Raw genomic sequence first — 19,681 nt, forward strand, 5'->3', positions numbered from 1 at the left:
GTTTACTTACATTCATGAAAGCATTCATGCATCCATCCACACATTCATGCATATATATACATCTATCAATCTATGTAAGCAGTGACAATTGATATGCGTGATTTATTTGTTTAGCGTGAACCATTGATGAAGGTGGTTAATAATTACATGATTTTGATACATATATGTATATTTATAAGTATGTACACTTGCACTCTAGACACCTATAATCACCAGGCTATTCAATTTTAACATACAATTTTAGAGACGAAATTTTTATTACGCATTGTAGAATGTAATACCCAGAAAATTTTAGCACTAGTGTAGGTACACAATTGCTTATCTGGTGTACATCCGAATTTGAAAGCGTGTTTTTTGGAGAATGGCACTTGAACTTGCGCATTTACCCACACTTAGACCTACATACATCTTGTCACGACCTTTGAAATGTACTCCCGGTCATGTATGTAATCAACCATTGAAATGGTTACTCATCATTAGATTAAGACATCTAACCGTCCATTTCACTTTCGGACTACTTGATCACAATCAACCAACTTGAGAACCATTACATTTGGTCATCTACATATCCATTTGTAAATTTGTCCCGTTTATCTTATCTGTGACCCTTGTATAAGCTTATCTAATCATTGTAATTGCTATCTAACAACTCCGTTCACGCCTACATACATAAATCTACCTTTCATCACATCCCGAGCCTACAAATCATAACATACTGGAATTATTGTTAATATAAACCATTGAGACTACTCTTCATAGACCCATTAAGCTATGGAACAGTTCGATTTAAATCGGGATCCTCACGTCATCATCAAATTGACAAAGATCTGATCTGAACCATTTATATTTGATCATCCCTGAATCTAAATCCTTTGTCATGATCCTCTCGTGACCCCTAGCCAATCCGATCATCAATTTGAGAGACTGGCCATACATCTATGTCCAAACATCTCAAGGAACGCAAGGATGTTAATCTATGATTTTAAAAGAGATCCAACCATTAAAATCTAATCAATAGCCCCTTAAACCATCGGATGAATAATAGCCAACTGAAGTTGTTCCTCCTACAACATGAATCATTCATCATACCCATCAACCAAAACTTACGCACTATGAATGGTGTACAATCCAAACTATCCAACTACTAATACAATCCAACCGCCCAGTTTTAGCACTTAAGATGTCCAACTGTTAAATTCCAAAATCAAACCAACCATTCCCCAATCACCTTTCAGCAAACACCCCACCTAACCCCTCCGCATATCCAACGGCCTAGAAAGTTCCCTCATGTCACATGTGAGAATTCGATAGCGTGCGCGACTGGCATTCCCCTTGTTCTTCGACGATTTCGGTGTTGTTGGCAACAACAAACTCAACACATCAGGGTACAGCCTATCTCATCATCCATCTTTAGAACTCGCAAAACCCTCCCAAACCTCTCGAAAACTCTCTTCGATGCCGTTCTTATCACTCTTTGTTGTTTTCCAGTGGCTGACATTGCATATCAGCACATTTTCAAGATGCTTGGGGTGATACCCGTATGTGCCGCTGATAAGTGGTCATTTCAGGGCTAGTGGGAATCAGATTTCTATTGGCCGTATTTTACGATTTTCAAGTCATTTTTGCCACTTTAGCAAGCCGGCCCCATCTGTTGGACCAGATCACTGCCATGTGGCTGGGGGGAATCGGGTTCCCACCAGTCACGTTTGGCCAATCTAGACCCTCAGTTGGTTCCCGAGGGCCTAGGTGACCCTCTGATGCACTCTGTTTCCACTTACAATACTTCATTGGGTTGATCTGATGCTGATTTTGAGAATTTGCTGTGATTGCTTGAACTATTATCTACATTTTTGGGTGAGGTATCTACAAAACCCTAAAATAAAATGAGGTGTGCCCAAAGCTCAAGTGGGCCACCCCACGGGAAACGATGGGGTTTAACGTTCGTGGGGCCACAGAGGCTTTAGATTGGGATGATATTTGTGTTCTCTGTTGATGCCTGTGGTACTAACCTTGTGAACGACTTAGATGTGAATATAAACATCTGGGTGGGCTGTAGGAAGGTTTAAACAGTAGGCGTTTTATTCCCACTGTTTCCTTTGGCATGGTCCTTTTGAGTTTTGTATCTAACTCATTTTTGGGCTCATGTCATAACATGACCCGCAAAAACTGATAGACGGTGTGGATGTCACACAGATATTGAGGTGGCCCCCACAGGACTCGGGGTTTACTGAAAAGTTCGTCCGGATCACGGGAGCCGTGGAAGACGTGTATGAGTCCAGGCCAAGCAAAAGGTGGTACGAACGATGCTCTCTGTGAGATTGGTCCATTCATCAGTCGATGGGCACTCGCATGACAAAAATGGAAGTCCATGAACAAAGAACCGCGCTGGTCTAGCATGCCTACTACAACCGAACCGCACGCGGATAACAACATGCATCATATCCACTCAGTCCATCGGGTTCGTTGCCTCGTGTTCACACAGTATAGCCCAAAAATCTTAGAATAGAACTCCCACCATAGGTCGAGTTTTAGTCGATAGTGGTTTATAGAGAAATTTGCGAATGTACGACCCATTTATGGCCCATTTACGAGACCAAGCCCACCTTATTTTCCCTTGCGAGAATACGCCCCAGCTGTACGGATGGCTTACCAAAGGTCGAAAATGCCCCTGCTTGTTCCTTCAAGCGGATCGGCCGCTGCTCGAAGACAAGCGCTGACGCTCCTCGAACTCCGGGTTATACGAACGGTTCAAAAGAGATCAACGTGACATGGGCCCCACAGTTATGTATTCATTATATCCACAACGTTCATCCATATTTCGAGATCATTTCGGAGCATTATCCAAGCAAAAAAAATCATATCCAAAGAGCAACTGGACCACACCACAAAGAGCAGCAGAAAATTGATTTTCATCGTCGAAACTTTTGTAGGGCCCACCATAACATTTATTTTCCATCCAATCTATTCATAATGTTACAAAGACCTGGATGAAGAGGAAAAACAAATTTTGTAATGATCCAAAACTTCTGGGACCCCTAAAAGGGTTTCAATGGTAGACGTTCAATCTTCCACTGCCTTTTACAGTGTGGTCCACTTGATAGTTAAATCTATCTTATTTTTCTTCCCAAGTGTTAGTACGAGTTCGCCAAATAGATGGACGGTTTGGATATAACACATACCTCATAAAAGGACCCACAAAGGCGGTGCGAATTACAACAGGGAAAAAAAAAAAAAAAAAAAAAGCCTGGTATCTATGGCTACGGATTATAACCGTAAAGATAACCACAGCCAATGCTTTTTCAATATGTCCTCTACTATGCATCAAAGGTCTTTTGATATGTACTTCTATGTATCGAATGTCTTTCGATTAATCGAAAAAGGTCCAAAACTGTCCAGCAACTTTGCATAAAAAATCCTGCAATTTTCGATCAATCGAAGTGTATTCGATATGTATTGAAGATATAGCAACAGATTATAGCCGTAGCCATAACTGCAGTCCGTAAAAGTCTATGCAAAATTTTTTTATTTTTTTATTTTTTATTTTTTACATGGAGAACTTTATTCTACCTACAATTTTCTCTAATACATATTTATATAAATATGTATATATAAGCATATAAAAAAAAATTCTCTCTTTTTTTCATTTATTTCTCTATTCATTTAACAAGAATATCTTCTAAACCAAAATTAGTTACTTGATGTACCCTATATAATTTTGGGGTAGGAGAAGCTACTTTAGCCAACTAACCTAGTTATTTTCCAAGATTCCATCAGGTCGATGGTCGAAAATCCATTTCATTCACTTTGCGGTCAATTTCAATCAGTTTGTGGTCATTGCCATGCATTTCACCGTCAATTCCCTCCACTTCACGGACAATTCCATGCATTTCACGGTCATCCCAAACTATTCCGTGTTGATTCACGGTCATTTCGAGGCATTTCACGGTCAATTCCCTTCACTTCACGGTCATTTACATGCATTTCATGGTCAATTCACTTCAATTCATGATCATTCCCATGCACTTCACGGTCATCCCAAACTATTCCGTGCAACTGACCGTGAAGTGAAAGGATTTGACCGCGAAATGCCTTGAAACGATCGTGAATCAACACGGAATTGTTTGGGATGACCGTGAAGTGCATGAGAATGATCATGGTTTGAAGTTAATTGACCACGAAATGCATGCAAATGACCGTAAAGTGAAGGGAATTGACCACGAAATGCCTCGAAACGACCGTGAATCAACACCTAATTGTTTAGGACGACCGTGAAGTGCATGAGAATGATCATGGTTTGAAGCGAATTGACCGTGAAATGCATGCAACTGACCGTAAAGTGAAGGGAATTAACCGCGAAATGCCTCAAAATGACTGTGAATCAACACGGAATTGTTTGGGATGACCGTAAAATGCATGGGAATGATCATGGTTTGAAGCGATTTGACCGCGAAATGCATGCAAATGATCGTAAAGTGAAGGGAATTGACCGCGAAATGCCTCGAAACGACCGCGAATCAACACAGAATTATTTGGGACGACCGTGAAATGCATGGGAATGATCATGGTTTGAAGCGAATTGACCGTGAAATGCATGCAAATGACCGTGAAGTGAAGGGAATTGACCGTGAAATCCCTCGAAACAACTATGAATCAACACGGAATTGTTTGGGACGACCGTGAAGTGCATGGGAATGATCATGGTTTGAAGCGAATTGACCGCGAAATGCATGCAACTGACCCTGAAGTGAAGCAAATTGATCACGAAATGCCTCGAAACGACCGTGAATCAACACGGAATTGTTTGGGACGACCGTGAAATGCATGGGAATGATCATGGTTTGAAGCAATTTGACCCCGAAATGCATGCAAATGACCGTGGAGTGAAGGGAATTGACCGTGAAATGCCTCAAAACGAACGTGAATCAACACGGAATTGTTTAGGACGACCGTGAAATGCATGGGAATGATCATGGTTTGAAGCGAATTGACCGCGAAATGCATGCAACTGACCGTGAAGGGAAGGGAATTGACCACGAAATGCTTCGAAACGACCGTAAATCAACACGGAATTGTTTGGGATGACCGTGAAATGCATGGGAATGATCATGGTTTGAAGTGAATTGACCGCAAAATGCATGCAACTGACCGTGAAGTGAAGGGAATTGACCGCGAAATGCCTTGAAACGACCGTGAATCAACACGGAATTGTTTGGGATGACCGTTGTATGCATGGGAATGATCATGGTTTGAAGTGAATTGACCGCGAAATGCATGCAACTGACCGTGAAGTGAGGGGAATTGACCGTGAAATGCCTCGAAATGACCGTGAATCAACACAGAATAGTTTGGGATTATCGTGAAATGCATGGGAATGATCATGAATTGAAGCGAATTGACCGTGAAATGCATGCAAATGATCGTGAAGTGAAGGGAATTGACCGTGAAATGCCTCGAAATGACCATGAATCAACACAGAATAGTTTGGGATGACCGTGAAATGCATGGGAATGATCATGAATTGAAGCGAATTGACCGTGAAATGCATGGGAATGATCATGAAGTGAAGGGAATTGATCGTGAAATGCCTCGAAATGATCGTGAATCAACACGGAATAGTTTGGGATGACCGTGAAATGCATAGGAATGATCATGAATTGAAGCGAATTGACCGTGAAATGCATGCAAATGACCGTGAAGTGAAGGGAATTGACCGTGGAATGCATGAAAATGATCGTGAATCAAAACAGAATCGCTGGGATTGACCGTGAAATGCATGAAATTGATCGCGAAGTAAATGAAATGAATGAAATTGACCACAAACTAATTGAAATTGACTGCGAAATGAATGAAATGGATTTTCGACCATAGATCTAATGGAATCTTGAAAAATAACCAGGTTGGTTGGCTAAAGTAGCTTCTCCTACCCCAGAATCATATAGGGTACGTCAAGTAACTAATTTTGGTTTAGGAGATATTCTCATTAAATGAATAAAGAAATAAATGAAAAAAAAGAGAGAATTTTTTTTTTTTTTTTTTTATGCTTATATATACATATTTATATAAATATGTATTAGAGAAAATTGTAGGTAGAGTAAATTTATCCATGTAAAAAATTAAAAAAATTAAAAAAAATTTCATAAACTGACACAGACTACAGTTATGGCTACGGTTATAATCCGTAGCTATTGGTCATATCACCTTTGATACATATCGAATACTCTTCTATATGTATCGAAAATTGCGGGATTTTTGAGGCAAACTTGCTGGACAGTTCTGGACCTTTTTCGATTAATCGAAAGTCCTTCGATACATATAAAAGGACATATCGAAATGGCAGGGGCTACGGCTATGGCTACAGTTATAATCCGTAGCTATAGAAAACACCGTAGCCATAATTTCCTGGCCTATTTATTTATTATTATTTTATTTTTTTACTATTGTAATCCCCACCGCTTTTTGTGGGTCCTATTATGAGGTATGTGTTATATCCAAACCATCTATATAATCGACGAACTTGTATTAAGGCTTGAGGCGAAAAATAAGACAGATCTAGCTATCAAGTGGACCACACTGTAAAAGGCTGCGGAGGATTGAACGTCTACCACTGAAACTCTTTTAGGGGTCACAGAAGTTTTGGATCATTATGAATTTTTTTTTCCCTCTTCATCCAGGCTTTTGTGACTTCATGAATACATTGAAAATAAATGTAATGGTGGGCCCTACAAAATTTTCAACGGTGAAAATCAATTTTCCCGTTGCTCTTTGTGGTGTGGTCCAGTTGATCTTTGGATATGATCTTTTTTTTATAATGCTCCAAAATGATCTCGAAATATGGATGAACGTTGTGGATATAATAAATACGTAACTGTGGGGCCCATGTAACTTTGATATCTTTTGAACCGTTCGTACAACTCGGAGTTCGAGGAGTGTCAGCGCTCGTCTTCGAGCACCACCTATCCGCTTGAAGGAACAAGCAGGGGCATTTTCGACCTTTGGCAAGCCATCCGTACAGCTGGGGCGTATTCTCGCAAGAGAAAATAAGGTGGGCTTGGTCTCGTAAATAGGGCCATAAATGGGTCGTACAGTCGCAAATTTCCCGTGGTTTATATAAGCCATCCAATCCATTCAGATGGGTTACACCAGGTTTTAGGTGTCATTTCTAATAGGATTAGCAAATATCAGGTGGTACATCTGATGGAAGGTGTGGATCTCATGCACATGAGATAGCTCGCCCCATAGAAGTGTAGGCACGCCCCTGTATGTCCCACCCTTTGTCATGCCTAGGGTTGGCCCTCGCCCAACCTAGTTCCCTAAGCCCTGGCCCTTCAGGGGCTTAACCAAGCTATGCTAGACTTATAACAGAAAAAAAAAAAAAAAGAAGAAGAAGAAGAAGAAGAAGAAGAAAGACAAGTGAGATTATAAAAGGTTTAAATAGCCCAGTCTAATAATTTCTAGGCTTATCCCATCAATCCATAAATTCCATTTGGTAAATGATTTTAATCATTGAAAAATGTCTTTTTACCACAAAATGGCTTAAAACCATCCACTCATTTTGTACAACTTTCTCCTACTTGATTGGATCAGGCCATCCATGTTATCTCGCGCCCAGCCCGGCCCGCCCTCAGGGCAAATTTATTCCCAATAGACCTGATCCAAGAGATGGACAGATAAAACACAGACATTACAATGGAGACTTCAGAGCCTCTTGTTGCATGGTGGGAATAATACAAGGGCAATTTCATCATTTTAAAACAAGCTTGTAGTCGGTCTAAATAACTGATGGCTGAGATTTGAGGGGCTAATTTGAGAATAGTCAAGGGGGTAGGGATTTTTGTGGAAATGGGCCAAAAGAAGGGGATATATGTCAAAAACCCTTCTTTTCTTTTTTTCTGAGGATGTATACAGAAAGCAACGATTCAAATCAACAACCCCCAATGCCATGCCTCTTCCTCATTTCATTGTCCTTGCTGCTACTCAATTCCGTAATCAATCACACTATTTTACCAAAGGAACGGGCTCCAGTGCTACCAGGACCACCCTAAGCTTACTTGAGCCCACGTGATGTACTCACATCATCCACCCCATTTATTAGATGCATCACCTTAGAAACCCAAAACTCAACCAAGTCTAAAACTAAGGTGGGCCACAGAAAAGGGAACAAGTTGGAAGGGAATCCCCACCCTCGAATTTCACAGGACCCACCTGACTCTCAAAATAGCCTGAAAGTTGGCCTTACCCTTCATCTAGACTGGATAAAGAGTCTACACCGCCTTGATTATATGTAATAAACATGTGGGGGTCCCAACCATAATGGATGGTGGGCATTCTGCTGCAATGTTTCCTGTGCTGTGGCCCATCCGAGTTTTGGCGTAAGCTGATTTTTGGGCCACAAGGATTTTCTGAGGTGACGCATCTATGGACAGGTCGGACACAGTGATCACATTACTGAGCCCCACATCTGCCTGGTACCACCATAAGCTTGGGTGTTACCAGTATCACTAGAGAGCCCCTTCACCATATGTAGATTTATATTTATGTATATAAAAGAACCATTTTATAGCATGCCCTCGCAATCCTTGAGAAAAAATAAAAAATAAAAAAAACACATAACATGGACCCCCCAAAAGGGGAATCTTAGTTTTACGTACAAGAAACCCCAGCTATATAATTGACATTTTGGGATACTTCAATAGCCCATTCAAGTTCAGCTGGGCCTTAAATTGAAAACAAAATTCTGTTAATAGAAACAGGAAAAGAAAAGCAAATCAAATGGGGCTGGATGCCCTCAAACAACTCAGATGAGACAAAACAGATGTCCTTCTGCATTAGAAGGCCTGTTATGAAGATCCGTTATGTGTCATTCATTGATTCATGAGCTCAAAACTACCGTTGTTTTTTCATAAGAAAAGTCTCCGAATGTCACTGAAGTTCAAAGACAAGGCCAAGAGGAACCTACCTGCAAAATGGATGGGTGTTAACTTCGTCATTAATGATGGCCCCAAAATTACATGGAACAGAAGCCATCTTTCTTTTATCTATCATACCTCCTATGCTGGCATCAAAAACGCGATTGTCAGCAGATAAGGTCAAGTTCATTTTCGTGACAACCGTAGGTTTCTCTGCCCCTGAAAAAATAAATATATACGAGTGATGGTCACTCCATAATTCTAGTTGAATAGTTTCGAGTATAAATACAATTAAAAAAGAAGAAATATACAGAATCTTACCATCAATGCCGGCCATAGGTTCGACAACCTTGTTACCTCTACCTACAGCCAAAATGCAGGCCTGCAAGGTAATAATCAAGAGAGACGGTCAAAAGAGGCAGGTAAGGGGACCAGGACAATTAAAAAAGGAAAAACTATTTGAGGACCTGAAGCATCTTCTGATCATGAAAATAAAAAAGCTAGACCAATGTCCCACTTAGAATTTTCTTTCTTTCTTTCTTTCTTTCTTTTAAAATTTTTTTTTTTAAAAAAAACTAAATGTGTAAACCAAAAGTAGAATATCAAAGGAACTTGAAAAAAGATCAACGGAATGATTTTTATGTTTGGTTACTATTGAATTAGAAAGAAAATGTCCCTGCTTTTGATTGAAAGCAATAATTAGGTATGTCATATGTACTGCTTCAACTCACATTATCACTTGTAGAGCCACCTACATTTACTGTGTCATCACAACCCATTTATTGAATTAAGTAAAATCTTGAAAGGCCATCACCCTGAATAAAATTTGGCTACCATCCGAAAAGTAAAACCTGGTTATTATTTCTAAGTATAGCTAAGCAAGACCAGTTTGGGGAGGGATCTCTTAAAATTTCTGTCACAACTTATAGCCACGTGAGTGCATTTTGATAGCTAAAGAAACATGGACCTCAACATGTGGTAGGAACTGTGTTACCCAACAATGGTAAAATCACAGTAAATTGTAGCACAGTCGTGGGGATGTGATAGGCCACTCGTACATTCTATGATTTTATTTATTTATTTATTTTTTCCTGTATTGTTATTGTCTATGATCCATGTACAGGTGTTGGGGATTGTCAGGAGAGTAGTGTATGCATATGTATGTGTCTGAGTGTTTGGGATTTTAGATGAATGTGAAGTCTCATTTATAAGCTTGTGTGTGCATACTTTGCTGCTCCCTCGGGACACCATTCCTTTATGTTCATTGGGGTAGTGTTTTAAATATCAACGATATCAGCCAATATATCCCACGATATATCTTGTATCCCACATGTGCGATACAAAACACACAGGTAGTGCAGATACATCCCACCTATTCGATCCAGTGAGCATTTTCAATTTTCGATCTATGTTTTTGTTGTAAATCACGTTAAACCAGTGTCCAATGTCAAGTGGTTAAAAATATATGATTCTTCATGTTTTCCATGAAAAATCATGGATTTGGAACTTTGATTTCAAGATTTGGGGGAGATGGGTCAACTTGCGGAAAATTGAGAAAAATAAAAATTTCTCAATTTCTCACAAATCAGTTGCAATCTTTGTATCCAAACACAAGATTAAACATGTATGTAACCTGATCTAGTGATTCTTCTTTTGCTTTTGAATGTATTGCTTGTGTTTCCATACATGTTTTCTTAAGTTTATAAATTATATGAATAGACTATGAACATACTTGCATCAGTTAGTTGGACAACACATATATTAGGACCCCATACAAAGGAAACCCCAATTATGTGTACTTTTTTTGTGATGTTTTGATTTCTAAGTGTGTATTGATGTCCTTTTCAACAATCCCTGAAGTTTCATTGAAAAATTCAACCAATTTCCCAATGTTCCCATGTTTCCCAACAATAGCGATACATTACACGATACAATTGATATATCCCATGTGATAACCGATATTTATCCGTATCCCAAGGGTGCGATACATTACGCGATAACGATATTTAAAACATTGCATTGGGGTTATTAAAATATCATTAGGGTGAGAGAGAAGAAATAATTCTCTACACAGCCCTTTCTCTAAAATTTCTGTTTTCTTCTCTATTTATTCGTTCTTCTCCACCATGCAACTGATTACAAGAAGCTGTTAATATACTGGTATTTGATCTTTCCAGAGATTATGATTACAATTATACTGTAGCATGCTTAGGGACCATTTGGATGGGAGTAAATGGAGGTAAATGCCTCTGATGTGTGTTTGGAAGTCAATGGAATGAAATACCTTTTTCGGTTGTAAATGAAATCCTCTCGGAGGAGAGATTTGGAAGTACATGGAGTCAAATGCCTTGTTGGGCTCTCCCTTGGAGAGTTGCAGGAGTAAACAAAGGTGTCCTTAACGCACGTTTGCCGTACACGTGACACGCTGATGATACTCTGAAACAATCCAATTATCGGTTGCATCACTAAAATCACACCCATAGAATGATCCAAACCGTCCGAAGGTTGGCCATCTAAATGGACGGTTAAAAAACATCAGCAAGTTGCTTATTTGTGATCCTTGCTTTTGTGGCCCACATGAGGCTAGAAATTCCCTCATTTTTGTATAAAGTATATATTTCAATGGGCTTATCATAATTATTCTATCAAATATCACATATGTACACTAATTTGGGATATTAAACTGATTTAGGATATCACATATGTTCTTGTTATTGAAAAATTCCAATGTATTCCAGCTCCTCCCATTTATTCCCATCCAAACAAAATATTTGGATTTCAAATGCATTTCATTCACTCCCATCCAAACACAACTGAGCACTTCATTTACTCACAATTCATTTACCTACAATTCCATTTCTCATTTACCTCCATTTACAAGCTCCCAGACGAGCACTTACATATAATATAACACACTGACTAACAAATACTTGGTTAAGGAAAGTTGCAGATTTTCCAAAGAATCCCAGTGTCAGCTTCCAAGGTATCATTGTCACTAGAATGAGAAGAACCAAGTTTGACTTTTGGCAACGCCAATCTAATCAAATTCAAAGCAGCATGCTTCTATTACTACGACTTAGTGAAGACTGACCATGGGGATGCAAGTCTATCCAGCAGGAGTCCAGGCTATCCTCCAGGAAAGAGCACAACAATGTCATCTGAAGGATGGTGTTGCAGTTTCCAACACCTCTTCTAGACAAAAGGATAATCTCTCAATCTTAAACCTGCCCTGGTTAGAGGAGTGTAGTTTGTGGAAGAGATACTTCTGTGTTGGTTAAGACTTCGAAAGGCTTATTTTCGAGTTCCCATTTAAAGACACTCAATTCAAAAGTCAAGAAAGGAGGATTGTAGAAGACCAATGGTGAAAATTGGTGCACCTACTTCTATGCATTGTTCAAATTATCTCCGATATTATCTCTATCTCCAGCTCAGCGATACCGATAACACTGGTAGTATTAGAAATTCTAGGTATCATTGATGTATCGCCAATATATCGATATGGCCAACGTTTTCGACTGTGTAAATTTCAGGTGTTGCTTGTATTGCCAATGTATCGACATCACCAATGTACAGCTAATATTTTCGACGAGGCAAATTCCAATTGTTGCTTGTATCGCTAGTGTATCAGCGATATTTCAATATTATTGCAAAAAAATCTGTTTATTACAAAAAAAATAAAAAATAAAAAAAATAAAAATCGTTTCAATTATTTTTATGAGCACATGGTTGCATGCAGTCTTCAATTTGAAGATGATAATATTGATAATATCGTGATATTATCATTATTGCAACATGGGTGATATCGAGACCACAATATTTCGTTTTCTTTCTAGTTGTTGATGATTTCTTGGTGAAATATCATGTTGTCGTTATTCTGAAATATTGAAGATTGAAGAATGTTTGGATGGAAGGTTGGATGGTTGGATGGATAGATGGGATGGATGAGATGGCTGAACTGATTTCTTACAACAACAAATGCTTTTAGGCCCCATTAAATGGAAACTTATTATGCATGTGTTCTTTTTGTAATTTTTTAATTCCTAAATATACAAATATGTGTATTTTAACATCTCCTGAAGTCTCACTGAAAAATTATACCATTTTTCCATGTTTCCCTAATGGGCAATATCGATATTGTTTCCATATCCCTGGCCAACGAAACTTGTAGCAATACCGATACTTCGAACTTGCTATGCATGTGAAGTAATCACCGTGAATATAAATAGCTTACTTGTAATTACCATAACTATGCAAGCTAGTCAGAGGCAGAGCTGCAGAACTCCATAAATAGTCATAAGCACCCATTATTAGGTCAGAAGCCAGGAATCGAGCTTAAACATGCTTCCAATCACAAATAGTTCGAAAGATAATCATTCTAAACATGCTTCCAAAGTTCACATAGTTTGAAAGATAATCATTCACTGGAGTGAAGACAACCGAGTACCTGTGGGGGATTTATAATTGCACAAAAATTGTCCACAGGATACATTCCCAGATTTGAAATGCTGCAGGGGATGGAAATGTCAAAAATAAATAAATAAATAAAATATTTGTAGTCATGTTCGAGGGAAGATTGAGAGATGGAAAAAAAGAAAAAGAAAAAAAAACAAAACCATGGTGCAGCACACTCACCTGAATGTACCACCTTGAAACTCATTAGGAGTAAGCTTCCCAGATCGTGCCTTTTCAGCCAATGCCTTTACCTAAATTGTCAAAGACAAAAATGATATGCAAAAAGCAAAACTATTTTAGTTTCTATACATTTGGAACAAACAAAAACATACGACAGGAAGAACATGAGATAAATTACTCGATAGCAGAATAGGTAAAACATGGAAGGGATGGTAAGAACTTCAACCCATAAAGAGTTCTGGATTTGCTCAAGCACCATTTAACTAGTAGCTTTTATTTACTTTTGAATAGGGAAAAAGGCCATATCATCAATAAACACACTTTCACCAATTAATACATAAATTTAAGAAGAATGGTTCAAACTAAAGTTTAAAAATTCATGTTTTAGAAAAGAACAAATAAAGTGATTGCCATACAAAATCAGCAACCCAAAGAACCTTTAAATTTGTTTGGGTTTGCTTCTCAGGGAAATTATTGAATTATCAATTGCTGCACTCGAAGACATAAATCCAAGAATGCACGTTTTAGAACAGACGAGTAAATCATTTGGATGAGGCAAGCTTCAAATCAACCTCTGCCACTTATTAAGGAAATGAAACAGAGGAATCTAGACTGAAATTATTGCAGATTTGTTAAAATACCTCCAAGGAGATTGCTGACAAAGTCTTTTGATCTGCATTCCTTACAATCGGAGTCATCAAGCCCTGCACCTCAGAAATTTCTGTTAGGTCAGTTGACCTGGGTTCATGTATTTCAAGCATATACAACAAGTTAGCTATCCGTATATATGGCAAGCATGTACCAGATCCAGACTGTTCATTTATGTCCGTATTGTCGATAGGCCATACCCCAAGAATCACAGCAGTTGGATGACACTAGCTCCTGATTGGGGAGCTTTATCCTATTGAATGTTGGAGATTAGCCGAACATTTTCTAACCATCCAATTGTAACCTCAAACATCCTCAAGTGGTTATGATCATGCAAATGGTCTGATTTTGGGGTATGCCCCATTCACGATAGGTCCCAACAGACAGAGTAGCAGTCCCATATGTGTTGCACGTGTATGGAATCTATGGATACGTATGCTTGATAAGTCATCAAATATAGGTGATAAAACCATAGGTTTCCCATGTTTTCATACCAGTGTTTGAACAAGTTACCAGCAAAAGTACCTTTTCAGTAGCCACTGCAACTGATATATCGACAGAATCGCACAAGGTGGCCTCTCCTTTCTCATCATTCCAGTAAGCTGTGAATGTAGCAAAACAATAAGACTTCAGTGCCTAGTCCAGGCTGCAAAAGCAAGATGAAATAAATAACCACAAGATCAATTCAGACAACCAACAGAAGTGCTCAATATTCATGACAACGAGCTTAGGATGGCTTAGGTAACAAATGGATCACAACGGCTTAAAATGGAGCAGATATGCAGAATAGTGTGAGGCTGGAATTAGGCCTGGGGTTGGCTTGGGCCCAGATTTTGAACTCTTCGGGCCGGGCCTGATGGGACAGGCCTTTTCAAATTTTGAATTTTGCTTGCCCCAAGCCTGGTCCATTGACAACCCTAGCTGGAATAAAGGTTCCATAATACTTCTTTTTTTTTTCGAAGGTAACACTACCAGGGATTGAACCCTGGATCAATATAAACATTCTACATATGACAATATTTAGAAAAATACATAAATTTTATTTCGTCAAATTGGACCTATTTCTCCAAAGTTGAAGTGCCGGTTAGTGTTCCTGGTATCGCCAATATCATTGCAGGGTCAACAATATAGATATCAAATGAAAAATTAAATTTACAACATATCAATGATATTATTGATAAGGGTTTTGCTAACGTCCCCTCCTTTCTGGGGACATTAGCAAACCTTTTAAATGACATGTGGGACATGCAATCATCAATCAGGACAGTTCATTCAATAGTACCATTGGGAGCAAGCCATGGTGCAAGAATCACACTAATCAAATGATCCTCACCCTATGAACGGGGCAAATTTGTTATGACTGTCCATTGTTTACAAGATATAGATCACATGGTCAGAATCATCAAACCAAAGTGCTTCATTGGAATCTTAAGTAATACAAAGTGGGATCTATCTACTAGATGTTTCAAATTTCAAGATGATGATTGGATCTATTTTGTTTCTCCATTCAATCTCAACTGTCCATTTTTCATGCTATTGATTGGCTTTTAGGATCATCCAATTGGCGTGATTTTTGCAACATGGCTTGCTCCTAGTTGTATGAATGAATGAATGGTTCAAATCCATGATTAGGCACCCCATGTGTCATTTAAAAGCTTTGGGATGTTGCTAATGCTGCCACGAAGGTGAGGACGTTAGCAAAACCAGTTGATAGAATCATGGATATTTCACAATATGTTAAATATTGCAAGATATCGGTTGACACCCTTTGGTATAAATGCATGTTATCAACGATATAGTATTATAGTTTATACTGACACAATCTGCATAAATAGCAATGAAATCGAGAGAAAAAAAGAAGAAATCACAAAAGGGGAGGAGGGCTATCCTTCATATGGTGAGGAAAAGATGAGTATGGGCTGGAACTCGAAGGTGAGGAAAAGATGAGAAAATCAATAGATTCTTAGATATGTTAGCATAGATTACAATAGAAATCCATGTATATGCATGATTCTCATGCATTAACATGGATTTGAGACCAAAAAATAATCTTGAGTGGTGAAAGAATGGAAGAAATTGACGAAATCCTATTTTTCTCCATTTTTACCCTTAATTGATATTGCACATGTAGAAATTTGATATATTCATAAAAGTTGGTGGGGCAATAAATATATAAAAATCTTTTTTTTGTTTTTTAATTAGATGTTGATTAGTCTTGAATGATGTGGAAAATTTATATACTCATGAGTGTTGGCGGATCTATTGATTGGCCAAAAAATTTCCTTTTTACAAAATGGTTTTTAAAATTATTTAGAAGTTAAAAATATAAGAAAATCTATTTATTTTGAAAAAATAATAATTATCTCATAAATAATGTATATATGTTATGTACTTACGGAGATCTGTATGTATGGATCCGTCCGCATGCATGTATGTCTACATGTATGTTTGTCATATTGTTCAGATTCATGATGAAAGTTATGGGGCTTATCGCAATAAGTTGGCTGCCAACCTGACGCAACCCTCCTTTTATCACTAGCAATAAGAGCACAAAAATCCCATAGGTGCAATGTAATAGATTATTACATAGGTTGAGTGCAATCAAGCGCTATCTAATAGTCTATTATAATGGTTGATTACAAACAACACATTTGGTTTGGGAGACCTCCCAGTTTCATTTCATGCTTGGGAGGTCTACAACTAAAGTTATTTTCCTACTTGGACAATTAATAGAGAAATGTGGGGAGAGGATTGGAAAAGTTATGACGTGATTTTTTAGTGGCAAGTATCAGTAGAGTCACATAAATTTCACCCGTTGAAGTGGGAGGAGTTGTGTGGGCTGATCCTGGAAGGGGGTAGAGGGATTAAGAGATTTGAAGCGTTCAATAGGGCATTGTTGGGTAAATGGTTGTGAAGGTTTGGGGCGAAGGAAGGTGGTTGCTTCTAAATATGGGCTAAAGGGGGGGGGGGGAGGGGGGGGGGTTGTGGGTTGGGTTGGTTAAGGGCGGGGTTGTGGGTTGGGTTGGTTAAGGGCTCCTCTTTATATAGAACCTCTGGCATTTGGAAGGCTAAAGGAGTGAGGGAGAAATTTAATAGGTGATCTTCACAGTAGGGGATGGTGAAAGGGTCTCCTTTTGGGAAGATGTTTGGCTAGAGCCATTGTTCCAAGTATCGGCAATATTATCGATAATATTGTTGATATTATCGGTATCACCAGCTCGACAATACTGATAACACCAATAGTATCAGAAATTCCAAATATCAACAATATATCGTTAAGTATCGCCAATGTTTTCGACAGTGTAAATTTCAGGCGTCGCTTGTATTACTAATGTATCGATGATATTTCGATACTATCGCCAATGCATCAATATCGCCAAAAACTTTTTTATTAAAAATAAAATAAAATAAAATCATTTCGAATTATTTTTTTTTTAATGGGTGCATGGTTGTGTGATGAAATGCATGTTTATATGCATGCATGATGGATGGATGGATCATGGATGTATGCACGCATGGACGGATAGTTGGATGGTTGGTTGGATGGATGGATGGATTATATGTGTATACATGCATGCATGGATGCATGGATTGATGGATCATGCATGTGTGTATATATGCATGTGTCATTGTATGTAGGTATGCATGCATGCACATGCATGGTTGGTTGGATGGATGGATGGATCATGCAAGCGTGTTTGTATGTACGAGTTTGTTTGTATGTATGTATGTGCATGCACGGATAGATGGATCCACCATTTTCCTCACGCTTCACGAAAGTTTCCCTAAGTCAACGATACATGCTTTTAAGCTCCCGTTTGATTCTTAAATACACAAATATGTATCTTTTTTGCTATTATTCGATTCTTAAATATGCATATATGTGTATTTTAGCATCTACTAAAGTATTATTGAAAAATTCCACCATTTTCCTCAATTTTTCCCTGAGACGGTGTTTCACACTCCACCATTAAGGGGAAACTTATTATGTACGTCTTTTTTGCAATTATTTGATTCTTAAATATGCACAAGTGTCTTTTAACATCTCCTAAAGTTTCATTGAGAAACTCCACCATTTCCCCCATGTTTCCCCAATGTTTCCCTCAATCAGCAATACATTTTCGAGTATCAATGATAATATCAGCGATATAGATACATGTTTCCGTATCTCCAGCCAGTGATACATGTAACGATATTGATACTATGAACAATGGTTGGGAACATGGTTTGCCGTAAAGGAAATTACGTAAAGGTAAGATGGCAACTGTTACACGTTACGGGGTCGTAATGACTGTAACAACCGTTATGGAAAAAAAAAAAAAAAAACATGTAACCGCTGTTAACGACCCATTACACCTCCTGTTAAGGGTGCAACAACCTTGTAATGGTCTGTTATGGGGCAGATATAGGTTTTTCATATTATTTTTTTCAATGTAACGGGGCAGATATAGATTTTTCATTTTTTTATAATTAAAAAAAAAAAAGAAGAAAAAAAGAAAGAGAGAGAGAGAGAGAGAGAGAGAGAGAGAGAGAGAGAGAGAGCATAACGGCCATCACGGGGGCCCTAACAATTGTCACAACCCATATCTTAAAGGTAACAGTGGTGGCCGTTATGGCCACCATTACCATTACAGAATACCTTGGTTCGGAGGGAGGTCTCTCTGTGTTAATTTCGCTAGGCCGCCAACGCTAGCATCTGATGTCAATTCTATTGTGGTTAGATGTTTCCCTTCCCCAGGCAAGTCTATGGTGTGGTCTTCCTCTTGCAAAAGAAATCTTTTAGATGAGGTGTTGGACAAATTCTTAAGGGCCTCAGCTAGGCTTCATGGGTTTTACCTGTCCCCGAGAGAGAGAGAGAGAGACTCTTTGTTGTGGAGCTTAGAGAAGTTGGGCAAGTTTTTTGTCCAATCTTTCTATAGGTTTCTTATCATAGAGTGTGCAACTTCGAGGCCACTCACCATAGAGAATGCAGCTTCAGGCCTGTGTCCATCGGTGTTCGTGTGGAGCTATGGTGCCACTCCAATGATAGCAACTTTTGCTTGGTTAGCGAGAAGGAATCGGGCGCTTACCATTGATAATCTTCAAAAGAGATCAATGTTTGTTCCCAATATGTGCTCCTTGTGCCTTAACAATATGGAATCAGTAAACCACTTGTTTATTCATTGCCCGCTCACTAGGTCCATTTGGGAGGGCTTCTTAGGGTTATTCAAGATCCCATGGGTGATGCTAGGACCATCTAGGATTTTCTTTTCTTTTCTTTTCTTCTTCTTCTTCTTCTTCTGTTTTTCCTCTTCTTTTTTTGGTAGTTATGAGAGGGATGGGAAGAAGTTATTGAGCCTTTCTTTCTTGGCCAGTCTTTGGTCCATTTGGAGAGAGAAATAATCATTGCTTTAGAGACAAAAGCAGATAGATTTCGTTATTATTAGGGTATGTTAAGGCCTATGTAAAAGAATGGGCTTCCAATTTGAATATCCCTGTAGATTTCTTTTCTTAGT

At 38.6% G+C, this 19,681-nt stretch overlaps 1 protein-coding gene across 4 annotated transcripts in view; it reads right to left on the bottom strand.

The window, feature by feature from the left end:
- Positions 1-8,510: 8,510 nt before the first annotated feature.
- LOC131251914 (dihydrolipoyllysine-residue acetyltransferase component 1 of pyruvate dehydrogenase complex, mitochondrial) overlaps positions 8,511-19,681 on the bottom strand; it is a 75,392-nt gene continuing 64,221 nt past the window's right edge. For all 4 annotated transcript variants that reach the window (XM_058252920.1, XM_058252909.1, XM_058252926.1 and 1 more), the window contains 7 exons: positions 14,712-14,788; positions 14,180-14,242; positions 13,539-13,609; positions 13,351-13,411; positions 9,228-9,288; positions 9,045-9,125; positions 8,511-8,956 (listed from right to left, as the gene is read on the bottom strand). In XM_058252920.1, the coding sequence (XP_058108903.1) occupies positions 8,898-8,956; positions 9,045-9,125; positions 9,228-9,288; positions 13,351-13,411; positions 13,539-13,609; positions 14,180-14,242; positions 14,712-14,788 (473 nt within the window). In that variant the 3' untranslated portion in view covers positions 8,511-8,897. The remainder of the gene's footprint in view (positions 8,957-9,044; positions 9,126-9,227; positions 9,289-13,350; positions 13,412-13,538; positions 13,610-14,179; positions 14,243-14,711; positions 14,789-19,681) is intronic.

This window comes from Magnolia sinica, chromosome 1 (assembly GCF_029962835.1).
Source record: "Magnolia sinica isolate HGM2019 chromosome 1, MsV1, whole genome shotgun sequence".
Classification (NCBI taxonomy): Eukaryota; Viridiplantae; Streptophyta; class Magnoliopsida; order Magnoliales; family Magnoliaceae; genus Magnolia; species Magnolia sinica.